This window comes from Entelurus aequoreus, linkage group LG15 (genome assembly GCF_033978785.1).
Source record: "Entelurus aequoreus isolate RoL-2023_Sb linkage group LG15, RoL_Eaeq_v1.1, whole genome shotgun sequence".
NCBI classification, from domain to species: Eukaryota; Metazoa; Chordata; class Actinopteri; order Syngnathiformes; family Syngnathidae; genus Entelurus; species Entelurus aequoreus.
Window position 1 is genome coordinate 53781547 of NC_084745.1, and position 21160 is coordinate 53802706.

The 21160-nt window shown below is 38.2% G+C and overlaps 1 protein-coding gene across 3 annotated transcripts in view; it reads left to right on the top strand.

The window, feature by feature from the left end:
- Positions 1-19889, top strand: part of LOC133630512 (outer dynein arm-docking complex subunit 2-like) — a 140647-nt gene extending 120758 nt beyond the window's left edge. The window contains exons 19-21 of one of the 3 annotated variants that reach the window (XM_062022125.1): positions 1184-1372; positions 1497-1718; positions 19797-19889. In XM_062022125.1, the coding sequence (XP_061878109.1) occupies positions 1184-1372; positions 1497-1718; positions 19797-19805 (420 nt within the window). In that variant the 3' untranslated portion in view covers positions 19806-19889. Of the gene's footprint in view, positions 1-1183; positions 1373-1496; positions 1866-19796 lie in introns of those variants that run through there. The other 2 variants (XM_062022124.1, XM_062022123.1) reach the window with 2 other exon arrangements.
- The last annotated feature ends 1271 nt before the right edge of the window (positions 19890-21160 follow it).

The window sequence follows — 21160 nt, forward strand, 5'->3', positions numbered from 1 at the left end:
CCAATATTCTGCCACACAAATACAACGTTGAAACAACATACCTTTTAACAACACTTACTCAATGTCAGGTTGTGATGTTGATCTGACTATTGAATTTTGGTAATTTCCCAACCAATATTCTACAACACAAATACAACGTTGAAACAACATACCTTTTAACAACGTTTACTCAATGTCAGGTTCTGACGTTGATCTGACCATTGAATTTTGGTCATTTCTCCACCAATATTCTACAACACAAATACAATGTTGAACCAACATACTTTTTTACAACGTTTAATCAATGTTGGGTTGTGACGTTGATTTGACATTGAAATTTGGTCATTTCCCAACCAATATTCTACAACACAAATACAATGTTGAACCAACATGCTTTTTGACAACGTTTAATCAATGTTGGGTTCTGACGTTGATTTGATCGTTGAAATTTTGTCATTTCCCAACTAATATTCTACAACGCAAATACAACGTTGAAACAACATACTTTTTGACGACCTTTAATCAATGTCAGGTTGTGACGTTGATTCTGACCATTAAATTTTGGTCATTTCCCAACCAATATTCTACCACACAAATACAACGTAGAAACAACATACCTTTTAACGTTTACTCAATGCCAGGTTGTGACGTTGATTTGACATTGAAATTTGGTCATTTCCCAACCAATATTCTACAACACAAATACATTGTGGAAACAACATGCTTTTTGACAACGTTTAATCAATGTTAGGTTGTGATGTTGATCTGACCATTGAATTTTGGTCATTTCCCAATAAATATTCTACAACACAAATACAACGTTGAAACAACATGCTTTTTGACAACGTTTACTCAATGTTGGGTTGTAACGTTTGAGTTTGAGTTTGAGTTTATTTCGAACATGCAAGCATACAACATGATACATCACAATTTCCAGTTTCTTTTCAACATGTTCGAAAAGGAGTAGAAAGAAGCAGATTTTGACCATTGAAATTTGGTAATTTCAACAACGTGGCTCCAACGTTAGACATCATCGTGGTAACAATTTACAAATACAACTATTTTGCAACGTGGTTTAGAAGTCAGTTTAAAAACAAACAAACACATGTATAGTCAACATTGTATCAATGTTGTGTGCCTGCTTTAGATAACTCAAAAAGGCACATTTTGACAAAACCTTGACACTAAATTGCTTTGGTTTTAGGAAGCAGGGGAAATGGTGAGCTCGCTGATGGGCGCTATGGAGCTGGTGATTGACTTACTGAAGTCCCCTGACGACAAGGTCCTGGCGAGCATGTGTGCCGTGGTGGCCAGAATAGCCAAAGACAAGTACAACCTGGCCGTCCTGACGGACTATGAGGTCGTCTCCCTTCTGGCCAAGCTGACTGACAATGTAAGTCAATACAACGCTTTTCTTTGTGCGTCATCAATCCGGCTAATAAGACAAGCGATTTCTGTAGTAGAGTTTTCCCTTTGAATTGACCTCTGAGCTTCATGGTCTCCTGTTGTCCACCCAGCCCAACGACATGCTCCGCTGCCACCTGGCTCAGGCCATCGCCCAGTGCTGCTCCTGGCGCAACAACCGGGCGGCCTTCGGGGAGGCGGGAGTGGTGCCCCCGCTCGTGCTCTACTTGAAGTCCCAAGACATGAAAGTCCGCCACAGTACGGTGATGGCCCTGCACCAGTTGTCCAAGGAGTCCAACAACTGCATCACCATGCACGGCGAAGGAGTGGTCAAGGTGAGTTTCCTCCGGTGCATAAATGCTGTGTTGACTTAAAAAACACGACTCTCACACTTGTTGTGAGGGCTGTGACTACATTCACAGCCCTCCACCGAAGGGCGGGGGAACAAAAGTGTGTTTTATTCGGCGGCGGAAACACGACTCCACTTTCTAGCCGTCATGGGAATAGAGTAAAGCAAACAGCTCGGTGTGTGCAAAGTGCCATTTCTCTGCTAGGCCCGACATGCCATTACAGTGCAAGGTAGCTGGTGGCAACTGTTGCTAAGGCCGGTTCCTGGACATCAGGATAGAGATCAGAACCAGCTGTGGACCCGGGGGGGAAAAAAAAATATCACATTCAACTTCTTTTAGTCTGTTTGGCCGCGTATGGTTCTGAGCTGCAGATCCAAAAAATGTTTTGACAAAGACTGCACTGCAAGTTGTTTTATACACACTGCAAAAACTGCAATCTAAGTAAGAGTAAATATCTCAAATAAGGCTGATATCTGCTTATTTTCTGTCTGATAAGATCATTCTTCTCACTAAGTGTTTTGGTCCTAAATGATCTCAGTAAGACATTACAGCTTGTTGCTGAGATTTGATGAGCTACATTGAGTAAAACATGCTTGAAACTAGAATATCAAGTGTTGCAAAGCTGTGTCATCAAGTAGAGAACTCACTATAACACTGAATCAGTGGGATGTTCTCCGAAGACTAGGGATGATACTCGAAACCGGTTTTCCCGGTGGTTTGATAAGAAAAGAACCGAGTCCTCGGACTCGAATCCCTTTTTGAGAACCGGTACCCGTTATCGAGACCACTATAGTAAAGGAAAAGAGTTGATTCTTTATTCGACCAGAAATGCTCCGTGAGACATCACAAGAAATGACGTCACGTAGCTCAGTCATTAGGCGCAGATAGCGAAAGCAGGAAAACAATGGACGGGAAAAAGCGCTCCAAGGTGTAATAAAGTTCAAAACAAAAGCTATAATCCATCGAATAACTTTACTGAGAGATTTGAGCAGGGTAAAACACATGACCAACACTTCTACGACCAACCGGAAACATAGCAACCAGGCTAGCACCGCACCTCCTTTACGGCAGCTGTCGCAACCTTCTTAAAACAACCGCAGCACATACATATATATACAACACGTCTCCCTTTTTGTACTTTTGTTTTTCTTTCCTTGTAAACGTTACAAAATCACACTGTAGATGTGTTGTCTGTCTAATTATAAATAATGCAGACGAGGCGTGTTGGCGGAGTTTTTGACGTTTACTTTCACAGCGTGGCAACACGCAACACTTTTCGGGGCTACCGCGCATGCTCGTAACTCCCGTTGCATGCTGGGTAGTGTAGTTGTTATATTCTCTAGCTCATAACATTTTTCCCCCTATAAAGAAATAATGTTAACTCAATAAAGTGTATTTCTTTTTTTAGCTTTAACTTTTCATTTTTTAGCATTGTAACCACATTTGCAAACAACTTTTCTCTTCATAGAATGTTCTTTCAATAAAGAAATAAAGTGCAAAAATGTCAAAGCATCATAACAAGCAGTTATGTTCCAATAGCAGCAGAAGTGCACTTTTTGGAGAGCTGTATTATTTTCAGTTTTGTGCCCAAGGGACTGATTTTATTGAACACTATATTATTATTTATACACCTATAGTGATCACAGAGACAGCTTGTTTTTGTGTTACTGTATATATTTGTTTCTCTGAAAAATCCCACTTAATATACTTTGGTAACAACAGTCAATATTTATTTATTTTATTTTATTTTTTTAGGTGGGTAGCAGTCAATATTTATTTATTTATTAGATTTAATTTTTTCATTATATAATAAAAGTGAGCTTTTGTTAAACCAAATATTGTGTGTTTTTCCATATACAACAACCTATCTGGACTCGATAAGAGAATCGATAAGGAATCGGTTCGATAAGAGGATTCGATAATAGGCTCGAACTCGATAATTCCTTATCAAACATCATCCCTACTGAAGACTTTAGTTTTTTGCTTATTTACACTACCTTGTGGGCTTATTTTTGATGCCTTATAACTAGAGATGTCCGAGAATGGCTTTTTTGCCGATATTCCGATATTGTCCAACTCTTAATTACCGATACCGATATCAACCGATACCGATATATACAGTCGTGGAATTAACACATTATTATGCCTCATTTTGTTGTGATGCCCCGCTGGATGCATCGGCACGCTGTGAGATACGGTCTGGTATGCCATGGGAGATTATGTAATTTCACCTATTTGGGTTAAAAATATTTTTTTGCAAACCAGTAATTATAGACTGCAAATTATGTGTTGTTGTTGAGCTCGGCAGAGTAACCGTGTAATACTCTTCCATACCAGTAGGTGGCAGCCGGTAGCTAATTGCTTTGTAGACCTTGCAAACAGCGGAAGGCAGGGTGCAGGTAAAAAGGTGTCTAATGCTTAAACCAAAAATAAACAAAGGGTGAGTGCCTCTAAGAAAAGGCATTGAAGCTTAGGGAAGGCTATGCAGAATGAAACTAAAACTGAACTAGCTATAAAGTAAACAAAAACAGAATGCTGGACGACAGCAAAGACTTACTGCGAAGCAGGGACGGCGTCCACAATGTACATCCGAACATGACATGACAATCTACAATGTCCCCACAAAGAAGGATAAAAACAACTGAAATATTCTTGATTGCTAAAAACAAAGTAGATGCGGGAAATATCGCTCAAAGGAAGACATGAAACTGCTACAGGAAAATACCAAAAAAAGAGAAAAAGCCACCAAAATAGGAGGGCAAGACAAGAAGTAAAACACTACACACAGGAAAACAGCAAAAAAGTCCAAATAAGTCAGGGTGTGATGTGACAGGTGGTGACAGTACACCTACTTTGAGATAAGAGCTATAGTGATGCATGCTTGGTTATGATTTAAAGTCATATCCAACAACGACTTTTTACTGTCAACTGAGTTGCGTTTTTTAAATAATTTCTGCTGGTGGTGTGCCTCCGCATTTTTGTCAATGCAAAAATTGTGCCTTGGCTCAAAAAAGGTTGAAAAACACTGCATTGAACAAGGTTTTCCAAAATAAATCAACTCAAGTTTTGGAAAAAAAATGCCAACATGGCACTGCCATATTTATTATTGAAGTCACAAAGTTATTTCTGGGGTAGCATATTGTAGCGTCCCGGAAGAGTTAGTGCTTCAAGGGTTTCTGGGTATTTGTTGTGTTTATGTTGTGTTACGGTGCGGATGTTCTCCCGAAATGTGTTTGTCATTCTTGTTTTGTGTGGGTTCACAGTGTGGCATATTTGTAACAGTGTTATAGTTGTTTATACGGTCACCCTCAGTGTGACCTGTATGGCTGTTGACCAAGAATGCCTTGCATTCACTTGTGTGTGTGAAAAGCTGTAGATATTATGTGACTGGGCCGGCACGCAAAGGCAGTGCCTTCAAGGTTTATTGGCGCTCTGTACTTCTCCCTACGTCCGTGTACACAGCCGCCTTTTAAAAAGTCATAAAATGTACTTTTTGAAACCAATACTGATAATTTCCGATATTACATTTTAAAGCATTTATCGGCCGATAATATCGGCAGTCCGGTATTATCGGACATCTCTACTCACAAGTATAAAACTACTTTTTTCAAGTAATCATTTCTTATTTCAAGCATGAAATAAATAAATCATGACTTTGACACAATTGTGTGTCATAATTAAAACAGATGACAGCCAAATAGACTTTGCGGTTTTATTTTCAATGAAACAATAGAACATACGTGCTCATATAGTAGTACAGTTGGCACAGTACAGTAAACTGACAGTTAATATTTAAACATTTAACATTTCAAACAATTTTGAAAAGCAATAGTTCATGCACATTCAGATAAATTCCTCAAAATTACAATTAAAAAAATGTCGGGGGGGGGGGGGCCGGGCTGTACATATGCGCACTAATTGACTGAAAGAGCACGCACTTGGCGCGATGATGTCATGTTGTCGATGGAAAAATGCATTTTTAGACCGTTTGATTTACCATGAATTGATTAACGTTGATTAACGCCATTGATACCGTTTAAATAAGAAAATCGCATTTCAGTAGGCCTTTAAGTTGGCCTTATAGTCCGAAAAATATGGTAATGTTGGCATTTTTTATTCTTGAATGTTCCATTTAGGCCAGGGGTCAGCAACCTTTTTGAAAGCAAGAGCTACTTCTTGGGTAGTGATTAATGCGAAGGGCATCCAGTTTGATACACACTTCAATAAATTGCCAGAAATAGCCAATTTGCTCAATTTACCTTTAACTCTATGTTATTATTAATAATTAATGATATTTATCTTTGTGGAAACACTGATCACCTTAATGATTTCTCACAATAAATATATATAGAAACAGATAAATATCAATATGCAACACTTTATTTGTATATTTTCCGTTACTGCACATTTTTCAAATTGAACATTTTCAAATGATCACTTCTAAGACAGTCTTGTGAAATCACAATATCCCATTTTAACTAGCTAGCCACTAACATTTTTTAACAGATCATGAATTACTTTGCACCATGTTTGTACAAATAATAACTCATGTAAAATACAAAAGTCAACTCTCAAATTTTTAAATAAATCATGTCACACTTTGAACTGGACACCAAATCTGTTATCTGTTTCTTTGTCAGTTAGTGAAGACCAAGTCTTTCAAATATTTTCTTGGATTTTCAAATTCTATTTGAGTTTTGTCTCTCTTAGAATTAAAAATGTCGGGCAAAGTGAGACCAGCTTGCTAGTAAATAAATAACATTTAAAAAATAGAGGCAGCTCACTGGTAAGTGCTGCTATTTGAGCTATTTTTAGAACAGGCCAGCGGGCTACTCATCTGGTCCTTACGGGCTACCTGGTGCCCGCGGGCACCACGTTGGTGACCCCTGATCTAGAGATTTAAGCCTTGAATAATAATAATAATAACAATAATAATAATAATAATAATACTGAATAATGACACATTTTTAATATTTTTTTGACCAAAACCCTTTGGTGTCCCCGGGATCAAGCCTGAGTGGAGGCCAAAATGTATTGTTTTTATACATATATTGTATTGGTTTTTAAAATGAAAAAAATCAAAATGGCCCCCGCTTGCTTTGATTTTTCAGTGTGTGGCCATCAGTGGAAAAAGTTTGCACACCCCTGATTTAGGCCAACAACACGTAGGCCAGGGGTCACCAACGCGGTGCCCGTGGGCACCAGGTAGCCCGTAAGGACCAGATGAGTAGCCCGCTGGCCTGTTCTAAAAATAGCTCAAATAGCAGCACTTACCAGTGAGCTGCCTCTATTTTTTAAATTGTATTTATTTACTAGCAAGCTGGTCTCGCTTTGCCCGACATTTTTAATTCTAAGAGAGACAAAACTCAAATAGAATTTGAAAATCCAAGAAAATATTTTAAAGACTTGGTCTTCACTTGTTTAAATAAATTCATTATTTTTTTACTTTGCTTCTTATAACTTTCAGAAAGACAATTTTAGAGAAAAAAATACAACCTTAAAAATGATTTTAGGATTTTTAAACACATATACCTTTTTACCTTTTAAATTCCTTCCTCTTCTTTCCTGACAATTTAAATCAATATTCAAGTAAATTTATTTTTTATTGTAAAGAATAATAAATACATTTTAATTTAATTCTTCATTTTAGCTTCTGTTTTTTCGACGAAGAATATTTGTGAAATATTTCTTCAAACTTATTATGATTAAAATTCAAAAAAATTATTCTGGCAAATCTAGAAAATCTGTAGAATCAAATTTAAATCTTATTTCAAAGTCTTTTGAATTTCTTTAAAAAAAAAATTGTTCTGGAAAATCTAGAAGAAATAATGATTTGTCTTTGTTAGAAATATAGCTTGGTCCAATTTGTTATATATTCTAACAAAGTGCAGATTGGATTTTAACCTATTTAAAACATGTCATCAAAATTCTAAAATTAATCTTAGTCAGGAAAAATTACTAATGGTGTTACATAAATTATTTTTTTTATTTTTTCAAAAAGATTCGAATTAGCTAGTTTTTCTCTTCTTTTTTTCGGTTGAATTTTGAATTTTAAAGAGTCGAAATTGAAGATAAACTATGTTTCAAAATGTAATTGTCTTTTTTTTGTGTGTTTTCTCCTCTTTTAAACCGTTCAATTAAGTGTAATTATCATTAATTATTAATAATAACATAAAGTTAAAGGTAAATTGAGTAAATTGGCTATTTCTGGCAATTTATTTAAGTGTGTATCAAACTGGTAGCCCTTCGCATTAATCACTACCCAAGAAGTAGCTCTTGCTTTCAAAAAGGTTGGTGACCCCTGATGTAGGCTATGCTTTAAAAAAAAGTCAGCAAATTTCAAAGTGCGATGACATTGAATGAACATAAGTTAAATGAATAGCACGGAATGTAGATTTGCTCACTTTCAGGGTGCGACCATGAACATTTTAACATTTCATTAAAAAATAAAAATTCTGCTGCGTAATCATGGTTAAAATAACAATTGTAAGCAAATTCTCTGGGCTGTGCATCCCTCACGTCTGCACTTCCTTATGGGAACACACTGCCTGTTAAGGCCCCGCGTGTTTATTCCATTCAACATTCAAAGTTTTAGATGAAATAACTTACTGTATTTACATTCAAGCCCTTGTTTTGAATAATTCACATCGAGAGTTCAAATCAAATTCTAATATTGTGTAAAATATCCTGGGATTTTGACACAAAACATGTTTTTACTCTGCTGTGTACATTCTAAACTGCCGCCAGCTCTGTTTTCCCAGGCTCATCAAATATTTGCCTTGCTTAATTGTCTTGGGCTTGTACCCAAACTGCAGATGTTTTTCAGATTGGAATTGTTTAGTTTCATTGAAACTACAACACGACGCACAACTGTGTGTCTGGGCTTGAGCAGAGCCACCCCGGTTCATCTACATCAGGGGTGCCCAAAGTGCGGCCCGCAGCTAATTGCTTACCGGCCCGCCACACATTCTGCAAAAACAGTTTAATCAGAAGGGTTCAATCTCTCTCCTGTAGCAGTTTGAAGCCGAAACGACAAACGCGCTCAGAGGAGATAACGTTTGATGTTTGGTGACCGGTTGTAACAAAAATTTTGTTTTGAAGGAGGAATAGCAAACTTCCTGTTGATTTTTGCTCAAGGGTGTCAATGTATGAAATGTAGGTCTAAGTGAGACCTACGTAGAGGTATTTGTTTCATGTCTAAGACGTTCCTACCGGAAGTTGCAAGCAGTTTTGTCTGAGTTTTCCTCTGAGGAGCAGTTTTTTCTGTTTTTTTCAAAAATTATGTAGAGCACAATTTTGAGTTTTGGGGTTCGGTTTTTTTTTTTTAGATCACAAGTTCCACCAGTCCCGATGTGTGTGAGAATTTTGGTGAGTTTTGAAGTCTTTTAAGGGGGTCAAATTAGAGGTCAAGGACGTAAAATTTCCCATTTTTGTCTAAAATGGGAAATTGCCAACTTCCTGTTGGTTTTTGCCCGAGGATGTGTCATTATGAATTGTAGGTCTAAGTAAGACCTACATACAGGTTTTTGTTTCATGTCTCTACGACCTTCCTAGTGGGATTTTTGGGGTTTGGTTTTTTTACTAAAGTGTGCTTTACCCGAGTTTGTATGTGTGTAAAAAATTTGGCAAGCAGTTTTGTCTGAGTTTTCCTCTGAGGAGCAGTTTTTTCTGTTTTTTTCAAAAATTATGGAGAGCACAATTTTGAGTTTTGGGGTTCGGTTTTTTTTTTAGATCACAATTTCCACCATTCCCGATGTGTGTGAGAAGTTTGGTGAGTTTTGAAGTATTTTAAGGGGGTCAAATTACAGCTCAAAAATCAAAAATGAGTGTTTTTTGGAATTTTTTTGTCTTGAACGGGGAATTGCCAACTTCATGTTAATTTTTGCCCGAAGAACTTAATTAATGAAAAGTAGGTCTAAGCAAGACCTACATACAGCTTTTTGTTTCATGTCTCTACGACCTTCCTACTGGGAGTTACAGGCAGTTTTCTTCCTAGGGGGCGCTAGAGAGCAATTGTGATTTTTGGGGTTTGGTTTTTTAGGGTCCGCCCTGTAACCAGTACAAAAGTAGGTCCAAGCAAGACCTACATACAGCTTTTTGTTTCATGTCTTTACGACATTCCTACTGGGAGTTACAGGCAGTTTTCTTCCTAGGGGACGCTAGAGAGCAATTGTGATTTTTGGGGTTTGGTTTTTTAGGGTCCGCCCTGTAACCAGTACAAAAGTAGGTCTAAGCAAGACCTACATACAGCTTTTTGTTTCATGTCTCTACGACATTCCTACTGGGAGTTACAGGCAGTTTTCTTCCTAGGGGGCGCTAGAGAGCAATTGTGATTTTTGGGGTTCGCGTTTTTTTCTGTGTGCGAAAAATTTGGTGAGTTTTGAAGCATGTTAAGGGGGGCAAAGTAGTCCGCAAAGCTGCGGAATAATAATAATAAAGAATAATAAAATTATTATTCCGCAGCTTTGCGGACTACTTTGCCCCCCTTAACATGCTTCAAAACTCACCAAATTTGACACACACATAGAAAAACGTGCCCCAACCACTTTAGTAAAAAAACCTAACTCCAAAACTCAAAATTGCGCTCTAGCGCCCCCTAGGAAGAAAACTGCCTCTAACTCCCACTAGGAAGGTCGTAGAGACATGAAACAAAAACCTCTGTGTAGGTCACATTCTTGGGCAAAAACCAACAGGAAGTTGGCAATTTCCCATTTAAGACAAAAATGTACTAAAAACACTCATTTTTGCCTCTTTGAGCTGTAATTTGACCCCCTTAAAATACTTCAAAACTCACCAAAATTCTCACACACATTGGGACTGGTGGAAATTGCGATCTGAAAAAAAACCGAACCCCAAAACTCAAAATTGCGTTCTAGCGCAGTTTTTGAATAAAACAGAGACAAAACTGCTTCTCGGAGGAAAACTCAGACAAAACTGCTTGTAACTTCCGGGTCACCCAAAATTGTTTGGGTGACCCCAAACTTTTGAACGGTAGTGTATCGGCGGATGGCGCACATTGGGCATTCACACGCAAATCCTGCCGGAATTGCAAAATTCGGTTTATGAATTGACAAAACCTCCAGGTTGCAGGGCCCAACACAGTGCGTGATCTGTGGCCCTGGGCCAGAGTGTGCAAATGTATGAAATGTATCTCTACATATACTTCTTACTGTACCCAGGAAAGGATTACAAAAATGCCGCATTGATGTACTTTTCAACTTTTAAATGGCTTAACTGCAGCCAGAGTTGCGTTCCTTGTTCATTCCAAACACGGAAAGCCACCACAGACCGCCTCATTGTTCAGTCTGGCTTCAGTCTGGAGCGCTGCGAAACGTACCTTCCCGACCCCGAGGAAACATTACAGTTTGAGAGCAGGTCAATCACACGCGTGCGCTGCAATAATGCGCTTGGATGACTCACGGACACCCCCGTGGTGAGAATTTGTTAAAAAAAACAACACCATCGGTGTTTTATTGACTATTGATTTGAGGCTCCGTGTCTAATTTATGACTGGGGGTAAATGTACTCGTGTTATTGCAGCAGTATTTCAGTGAGCTTTTCTGCGCTGTGGAGAAGCTCTCCAAACATACTTCCAAATCAGCACGGTTTTTTTGGGCGACCGCAACCCCGACGTCCACCAAATGATGTGTGGAGCAGCAGCACCCGGAGGCTCACGGAGGAAATTAGGCATCTCTGGAAAATGGATTAGCAGCTTTAGTTTGATGTTGATCCTTTTGTGTCATTCCTTCCAAAATGCTCAAATGTTGTTCACCGCTTCCACCGAGCTGTCGTCACCCGACGCAGCTTTTTAGCGCGGACGAAATATTTGCAGAGGAATCCGTTGGCCTCTCCGATTGTACATCAGCCCAGAGAGAGGGGATCGTCATACCGTGCCAAAATAATTGAAGCTGCGTCGATGGATTTGACATCTAACTCTTGGTATCTCACAGTTTTATACGTGTGCGCTTCCTTTTGTATCGCAACGCTCTACATCACGCCCCAAAAACCTGGCTTGTTTGCTGAAACCATAAATTCTCGTGGACGCTTTGGGACAGCTGCATGTACTAAAGAGGCTCTTTCATGAGAAGGTGACGAAAACGGACCAGTTATCAGTCGGTATGTTAACATGCACGAGAAAAAAACCCAAATAGTTGCATGAATTGGCTTGAAACCAGCTTTCGAAAACGCATATAAATGTGTCATACTTGATCATTTCGCGATATTGCCATATTTTTGCTGAAAGGATTTAGTAGAGAAAATCGACGATAAAGTTCACAACTTTTGCTCGCTGATAAAAAAAAAAGCCTCGCCTGTAGCGGAAGTAGCGTGACGTCACAGGAGCTAGTATACCTCACAATTCCCCGTTGTTTACAATGGAGCGAGAGAGATTCGGACCGAGAAAGCGACGATTACCCCATTAATTTGAGCGAGGATGAAAGATTCGTGGATGAGGAACGTGAGAGTGAAGGACTTGAGAGGCAGTGCAGGGTGTATCTTTTTTCGCTCTGACCGTAACTTAGGTACAAGCTGGCTCATTGGATTCCACACTCTCCTTTTTTTATTGTGGATCACGGATTTGTATTTTAAACCACCTGGGATACTATATCCTCTTGAAAATGAGAGTCGAGAACGCGAAATGGACATTCACAGTGACTTTTATCTCCACGACAATACATCGTCGAAATGCTTTAGCTACGAGCTAACGTGATAGCATCTTGCTTTAACTGCATATAGAAACAAAAGAAATAAACCCCTGACTGGAAGTATAGATAGAAAATCAACAATACTATTAAACCGTGGACATGTAAATACACGGTTAATGCTTTCCAGGCTGGCGAAGGTTAACAATGCTGTGCTAACGACGCCATTGAAGCTAACTTAGCAACCGGACTGCACAGAGCTATGCTAAAAACATTAGCTCTCCACCTACGCCAGCCAGCCCTCATTTGCTCATCAACACCCGTGCTCACCTGCGTTCCAGCGATCGGCAGAAGGATGAAGGACTTCACCCGATGCGTTTGGCGGCCCGGAGACGTAGGAAGTCAAGGTGAGGTCGGCGGCTAGCGCGGCTAGCGCGGCTAGCGCTCCAACAAAGTCCTCCTGGTTGTGTTACTGTAGTCCGCTGCTAATACACCGATCCCACCTACAACTGTCTTCTTTGCAGCCTTCATTGTTCATTAAAAAAATTGCAAAAGATGTCCAGAATACTGTGGAATTATGAAATGAAAACAGAGCTTTTTGTATAGGATTCTACGGGGTACCATAACTTCTGTTACGCTGACTTCGTCACGCGCATACGTCATCATACCGCGACGTTTCAGCCGGATATTTCCCGGGAGATTTAAAATGTCACTTTATAAGTTAACCCGGCCGTATTGGCATGTGTTGCAATGTTAAGATTTCATCATTGATATATAAACTATCAGACTGCGTGGTCGCTAGTAGTGGCTTTCAGTAGGCCTTTAATAAGATTGTATTGTGTCATGATGTTTATTTTCTTGTGTTTTAAATCCCTTCCTGTGGTGCTCTTGTTTAGAATCAGAATAGTTTTTATTGCCATTGTTTGAGAACGGGTTCACAAACTAGGAATTTTTCTTGGTGCAATCGTGCAACATATAACACGGAATAGGTCATAAAATGAGCTGTAGCTGAGCTACCAGTTAAGCTTACCGCTTGTTTTGTCAGTATTTCCTGTTTATCAGAATCAGAAATACTTTATTAATCCCCGAGGGGATATGAAGATTTTCAGCACAATCCAATTTGAGAGCAGACAGACATTACAGGGAGACAGAACAGGATCGAACATTACAGGGAGACAGAACAGGATCGAACATTACAGGGAGACAGAACAGGATTGCTGACGCCCCCCTTACAAAAAAATGGTGGTAAACAGGTAAAAGCTAGTAAGGGGGTGGGGTGAGAAAAAAAAATATCAGTCTAAGCCTGGGCCCCTGGAGAGGGGGTGCAGACTGAGGACAAGGGGAAAAAACCTAATAGCCATAACACACATAAACATGTGTGTAAGAGGGGAACAACAAAGGACATTAAAAGAGCAGAGCTGATGCAACCAAACACGTCTACACACAGCCACAAAAGTAAAACAACAACAAAAAAGACATATCCACTGTGGTGTGGTGGCCTCTGCGTCATCGTCTGCTGGGGTGGGGGGGGGGTGACCATGGCCAGAGACAGGAGCAGACCCAACAAAGCAACCAAGAGACCCTCGGCCGCCCACCAACTCTTGGCCAGTGTCCAGCTCTTTATTTTTCTCTATCCTCTTGTGGGGCAGACTGGCTCGTACGTGCACATGCATGCCAAAGTCCTCCACTGTTGCCATTTTCGGGGGGAAAAAAATAGTTTGAACTTAGACCTCTATGTATTGAAGCGCTATAAACTAGAACGTGGTTGTCGGGGTTGAGACACAGTCGAATTTGATTGATCGATTGAGACTTTTATTAGTAGGTTGCACAGTGAAGTACATATTCCGTACAATTGACCACTAAATGGTAACACCCGAATACGTTTTTCAACTTGTTTAAGTCGGGGTCCACTTAAATTGAGTCATGATACAGATATATACTATCATATATACCAGGGGTCACCAACCTTTTTGAAAGCAAGAGCTACTTCTTGGGTAGTGATTAATGCGAAGGGCTACCAGTTTGATACACACTTAAATAAATTGCCAGAAATAGCCAATTTGCTCAATTTACCTTTAACTCTATGTTATTATTAATAATTAATGATATTTACACTTAATTGAAGGGTTTAAAAGAGGAGAAAACACGAAAAAAATGACAATGAAATTTTGAAACATAGTTTATATTCAATTTCGACTCTTTAAAATTCAAAGTTCAACCGAAAAAAAGAAGAGAAAAACTAGCTAATTTGAATCTTTTTGAAAAAATTCAAAAAATAATTTATGGAACATCATTAGTAATTTTTCCTGATTAAGATTAATTTTAGAATTTTGATGACATGTTTTAAATAGGTTAAAATCCAATCTACACTTTGTTAGAATATATAACAAATTGGACCAAGCTATATTTCTAACAAAGACAAATCATTATTTCTTCTAGATTTTCCAGAACAAATTTTTTTAAAGAAATTCAAAAGAATTTGAAATAAGATTTAAATTTGATTCTACAGATTTTCTAGATTTGCCAGAATAATTTTTTTGAATTTTAATCATAATAAGTTTGAAGAAATATTTCACAAATATTCTTCGTCAAAAAAACAGAAGCTAAAATGAAGAATTAAATTAAAATGTATTTATTATTTACTTGAACATTGATTTAAATTGTCGGGAAAGAAGAGGAAGGAATTTAAAAGGTAAAAAAGGTATATGTGTTTAAAAATCCTAAAATCATTTTTAAGGTTGTATTTTTTCTCTAAAATTGTCTTTCTGAAAGTTATAAAAAGCAAAGTAAAAAAATTAATGAATTTATTTAAACAAGTGAAGACCAAGTCTTTCAAATATTTTCTTGGATTTTCAAATTCTGTTTGAGTTTTGTCTCTCTTGGCATAGAAAGAGAATGAGTTAAGACCTTTGTTAGTTCGGAATCTGGGTTTAACGTGGTTAGTGGAGCTCCCCCTGGTGTTGTGGTTATGGCGGTCATTTACGTTAAGGAAGTAGTTTGACATGTACTTCGGTATCAGGGAGGTGTAGCGGATTTTATAGACTAGGCTCAGTGCAAGTTGTTTAACTCTGTCCTCCACCTTGAGCCAGCCCACTTTGGAGAAGTGGGTAGGAGTGAGGTGTGATCTGGGGTGGAGGTCTAGAAGTAACAGTCTAGAATGGGACTCTGTCTTGGGCATTTAAACAAGACCACCCACTAAATGGCACATCCTGAAAGCAACTTGAAGATGATCTTTGAACCAAAACAAGTTTGAGCAAAGAACCACCATTACATGTTATGTAGACCACAAGGAAGTCTTTTCAATGTAGAAAACCTCTACCAGCTTCTCTCTCACGCAGGAACTTTCAGTCACAGACTCAAACTTTCCAGTTCAAGTTGTATATTTAAAGTTTCCCTCCGTCCCCTTTAGAAGGTAGAGGGACAGGGTTTGGCCCGCTGAAGGCCGCAGGGAATGTTGTTTACCTTCAACAACTTCCAGTTAGACTCGGGTGCCCACACATCCTAGACCGAGGGCCCGCGAGCCACATCCGGAGATTTTCATTTATTCCAAATAGTCTTGATGGAAGCATTCACACTGGGGTTGTTATGTACTCCCGCCAGCCCACAGGGGGCAACAGTGAGGAATGTGTCACAGTGAAGCGGCAGTGGGCGTGTGTAGAACCAACCGGGAAAAAAAATGTAATTAAATCGCGGAAATCTAGGGCCGTACTTATCAAGCTTCTTAGAGTGCCATTTTACACTTAAGTCCTGAGAATTTGCGAAATTTAGTCCTACTCTCAAACTTAAGAATAAAAGCTTTTTATCAACGTTCTTAAGTCTAAGAATCACTCCTACTCTCCACGATATTTAAGAGACCTTCAGAGGTGTCTTAAGTGGTTAGGAGTTGCCAGCAGGGGATGGCACTGAGGCGAGAGAGACGTGCGCCAACGTTCAGGGAACGGAACAATGTTTTTTTTTTTTTTGATGACGAGCAGCTGATCAAACGGTATCGTTTAGACAGAGCGGATATTATTTTTGTCACAGATTTAATACTTTTCGATTCCTTGTTGATTTCTGCAAGTGCAGCTTTCAGCGAAGAATTTATTTACTCTTAAGTCAACTCTTAGCAGACTTCTTAGGAGTCATTCTAAGAAGCTTGATAAGTACGGCCCCTGACTTTTAACGACGACTGGATTACCAAAGTATGAATGCTCAGTTTGTTGCTTCCTGTGTGCAGTGTTCCGAACAAGAAGCAAGAATGGTAGAAATCCACACGGGTCAAATCATTATGAGTAGATATCCTGCGTAAAGATATTTACTTTGTTTTGTTTTTCAATTGCTGACTTTGATGTCTTTTGTGGTCGTGTTCGTCCGAGAGTAACTCTGGCGATCAGGGGCCGTACTTATCAAGCTTCTTAGAATTACTCCTAAGAAGTCTGCTAAGAGTTGACTTAAGAGTAAATAAATTCTTCGCTGAAAGCTGCACTTAAAAGTTAGTTATCAAGCGTCTTACTCACACTTTCAGCGACGTGTAGGACTGAATCTTAAGTGTCACACTCAGAGCGGAATTACGACATTACTATGTGCCGTAAACGGAATTTTAGGTGACGTCATTTCTGTGTCCGTAGAAATGACCAATCACGGAAGGGAATCCGTTGTCTAGCCCACTGCAGACACATGCAGAAATCAACAAGGAATCGAAAAGTATTAAATCTGTGACAAAAATAATATCACGGAAGGGAATCCGTTGTCTAAGAATAAAGAAATATCTTGGAAATATTTAAGTGGACAATGGGAGTGTATATTTTGACAATAAACTACAAAATAATACAAAACAAACCAGTCCCCGCCGGCACTCACGCTACCGCTCCCTCTCTTCTCTCGCCCACACACTCACTGACGTCACTCACCTCACGGCCACACACATACGCTACTGTCATAACATTTTCTTTCCAATTCATTAATTAGGCAACTAATTTGAAACTGGTGTGGGTGGCTCTATATATACTAGCCCACTGCAGACACATGCAGAAATCAACAAGGAATCGAAAAGTATTAAATCTGTGACAAAAATAATATCCACTCTGTCTAAACGATACCGTTTGATCAGCTGCTCGTCATCAAAAAACAACAACATTGTTCCGTTCCCTGAACGTTCGCGCACTTCTCTCTCGCCTCAGTGCCACCCCCTGCTGGCAACTCCTAACCACTTAAGACACCTCTGAAGGTCTCTTAAATATCGTAGAGAGTAGGAGTGATTCTTAGACTTAAGAATGTTGATAAAAAGCTTTTATTCTTAAGTTTGAGAGTAGGACTAAATTTCGCAAATTCTCAGGACTTAAGTGTAAAATGGCACTCTAAGAAGCTTGATAAGTACGGCCCCTGGACTCATTCATTCATGTAGCGCTACATTTAATGCTACACCTTAGGTTTAATTGTGATGAGGGACAAGCGGTAGAAAATGGACATTGTGTGCAATGTTTGATGTACTGTAGATGTTTACTTTCTATATGCGTAAACATATATATTAACACTAAACCTTCTATTTTATTATGTAAAATACACAATGGACATTATTTATGTAAAATACACAATAGACTAGAGATGTCCGATAATATCGGCCGATAAATGCTTTAAAATGTAATATCGGAAAATATCGGTATAGTTGTTTTTTTTATCGGTATCGTTTTTTTTTTTTATTTGTTGTGTTTTTTTTATTTTATTAAATCCACATAAAAAACACAAGATACACTTACAATTAGTACACCAACCCAAAAAAACCTCCCTCCCCCATTTACACTCATTCATACAAAAGGGTTGTTTCTTTCTGTTATTAATATTCTGCTTCCTACATTATATATCAATATATATCAATACAGTCTGCAAGGGATACAGTCCGTAAGCACACATGCTGCTCCACTAATAGTACTAACCTTTAACACTTCATTTTACTCATTTTCATTAATTACTGTAACTGTTTTTATATTGTTTTACTTTCTTTTTTATTCAAGAAAATGTTTTTAATTTATTGATCTTATTTTATTTTATTAAATTTGTAAAAAAGGACCTTATCTTCACCATACCTGGTTGTCCAAATTAGGCATAATAATGTGTTAATTCCACGACTGTATATATCTGTATCGGTTGATATCGGTTGATATCGGTATCTGTAATTAAAGAGTTGGACAATATCGGCAAAAAGCCATTATCGGACATCCCTACAATAGACATTATTTATGTAAAATACACAATGGACATTATGTAAAATACACAATGGACATTTATGTAAAATACACAATGGATATTATTTATATAAAATACACAATGGACATTATGTAAAATACACAATAGATATTATTTATATAAAATACACAATAGACATTATGTAAAATACACAATGGACATTATTTATATAAAATACACAATAGACATTATGTAAAATACACAATGGACATTATTTATATAAAATACACAATGGACTTTATATAAAATACACAATGGACATTATGTAAAATACACAATGGACATTATTTACATAAAATACACAATGGACATTATTTATATAAAATACACAATGGACATTATGTAAAATACACAATGGACATTATGTATGTAAAATACACAATGGACATTATCTATATAAAATACACAATGGACATTATGTAAAATACACAATGGATATTATTTATGTAAAATACACAATGGACATTATTTATATAAAATACACAATGGACATTATGTAAAATACACAATGGACATTATATGAAATACACAATGGACATTATGGAAAATACACAATGGACATTATTTATATAAAATACACAATGGACATTATGTATGTAAAATACACAATGTACATTATTTATGTAAAATACACAATGTACATTATTTATATAAAATACACAATGTACATTATTTATATAAAATAAACAATGGACATTATTTATATAAAATACACAATGTACATTATTTATGTAAAATACACAATGGACATTATTTATATAAAATACACAATGGACATTATTCATGTAAAATACACAATGGACATTATTTATATAAAATACACAATGTACATTATTTATATGAAATACACAATGGACATTATTTATGTAAAATACACAATGGACATTATACAAAATACACAATGGACGTTATACTTTCATAATGTTTATTTTATGTTTAAATTTTCTGTCTTACAATCCTAAATGAAGGAAGTGTAAAGGAAGGAAGGCAAATAATTCAAAAGAAGGAACATCAATCCCTAACAACACTTCTAGAGCTTCTGTTCCTTCATACTGTTAACATCCACATTTCCATATCCGCCCCTGAGTGCTTGGACTCTTGAAACTGCGGCCCCTCAACACTGAGAAACTTCAAGTGGAACGTGAGCACACTTCATGTGTGGTTGCTTCTTCTTACTTCATGTGTGGTTGCTTCTTCTTAGGGTCGCTGAAATTCTGTAAACGGCCAAAACTCAACTCCCACTTTGAAGTGTTGCAAAGTGTCCATGGCCGTATAGAACAAGCCGTGTTTTCTCTCCCAGCTGGGGAGAGAGCCTCCGTGCTTATCTTAGTGGAGCCGTGCGCTCGGGGACAACTTGCTTGGCGCCGCCTGAATAACGCGCAGTGAGGTTGGCACCGACTCGGTCTCTGGCACTTCTCAGGCATCCTCTGCTTCCACAAAAGGGTCTTGTTGTTTCGCAAGCTGCATGTTTTCTCCAGGATGCTCGGCGAATGCTATTTAAAAATCATTTAAAAATAAAAAAAAAGCCAACACTGCTGCTTTGACATGCTGCTGACATCTCTGTTTACCTTTTTTCCTCCAACTAAACGAAAGTGAGGAACAGCGTTCACCATTCCGTGTGAGTTTTAGGCCCTTTTTAACATGCAAACGGACTCTTTGGGTCTATCGCTGCTCCGTTCAATGTTTATCTTTGTGCAGAAGCTCCTGGGAATGTCACTGCCGCTTTGCTCACCACACAAAGGTGTGGAGAGCAGTTGGCATGTTTGCATGTAACATGGACGGCTTTTAAGGTCATTATGAACGTTGCTTAAGGTTGCAGACCTGTTGCAACTCAGTCTTGGGACTGATGTAGCGGATCAGGCGATCTGCAGGCCAGCTACTTTTCAATGGACCAAGTGGAGGTGATCTACCTAATTTATATTGATTTATTTATGAAAAATACCTTTTTGTTAACAAGTTAAAGGCCTACTGAAATGATTTTTTTTAATTCAAACGGGGATAGCAGATCCATTCTGTGTCATACTTGATCATTTCGCGATATTGCCATATTTTTGCTGAAAGGATTTAGTATAGAACAACGACGATAAAGATCGCAACTTTTGGTATCTGATAAAAAAAAGGCTTGCACCTACCGGAAGTAGCGTGACGTAGTCAGTTGAACATATACGCAAAGTTCCCTATTGTTTACAATGATGGCCGCATGAAGTGAGAGAGATTCGGACCGAGAAAGCGACAATTTCCCCATTAATTTGAGCGAGGATGAAAGATTTGTGGATGAGGAAAGTGAGAGTGAAGGACTAGAGGGCAGTGGAAGCGATTCAGATAGGGAAGATGCTGTGAGAGGCGGGGGTGACCTGATATTCAGCTGGGAATGACTACAACAGTAAATAAACACAAGACATATATATACTCTATTAGCCACAACACAACCAGGCTTATATTTAATATGCCACAAATTAATCCTTTTTTTTTTCTAATTTTTTTTATTTTTTTCAATTTTTTTAATTCTATTTATTTATTTTTATTTTCCTAATGAAGTTGTTTTAATCCCCCCCCCCCCCCCCC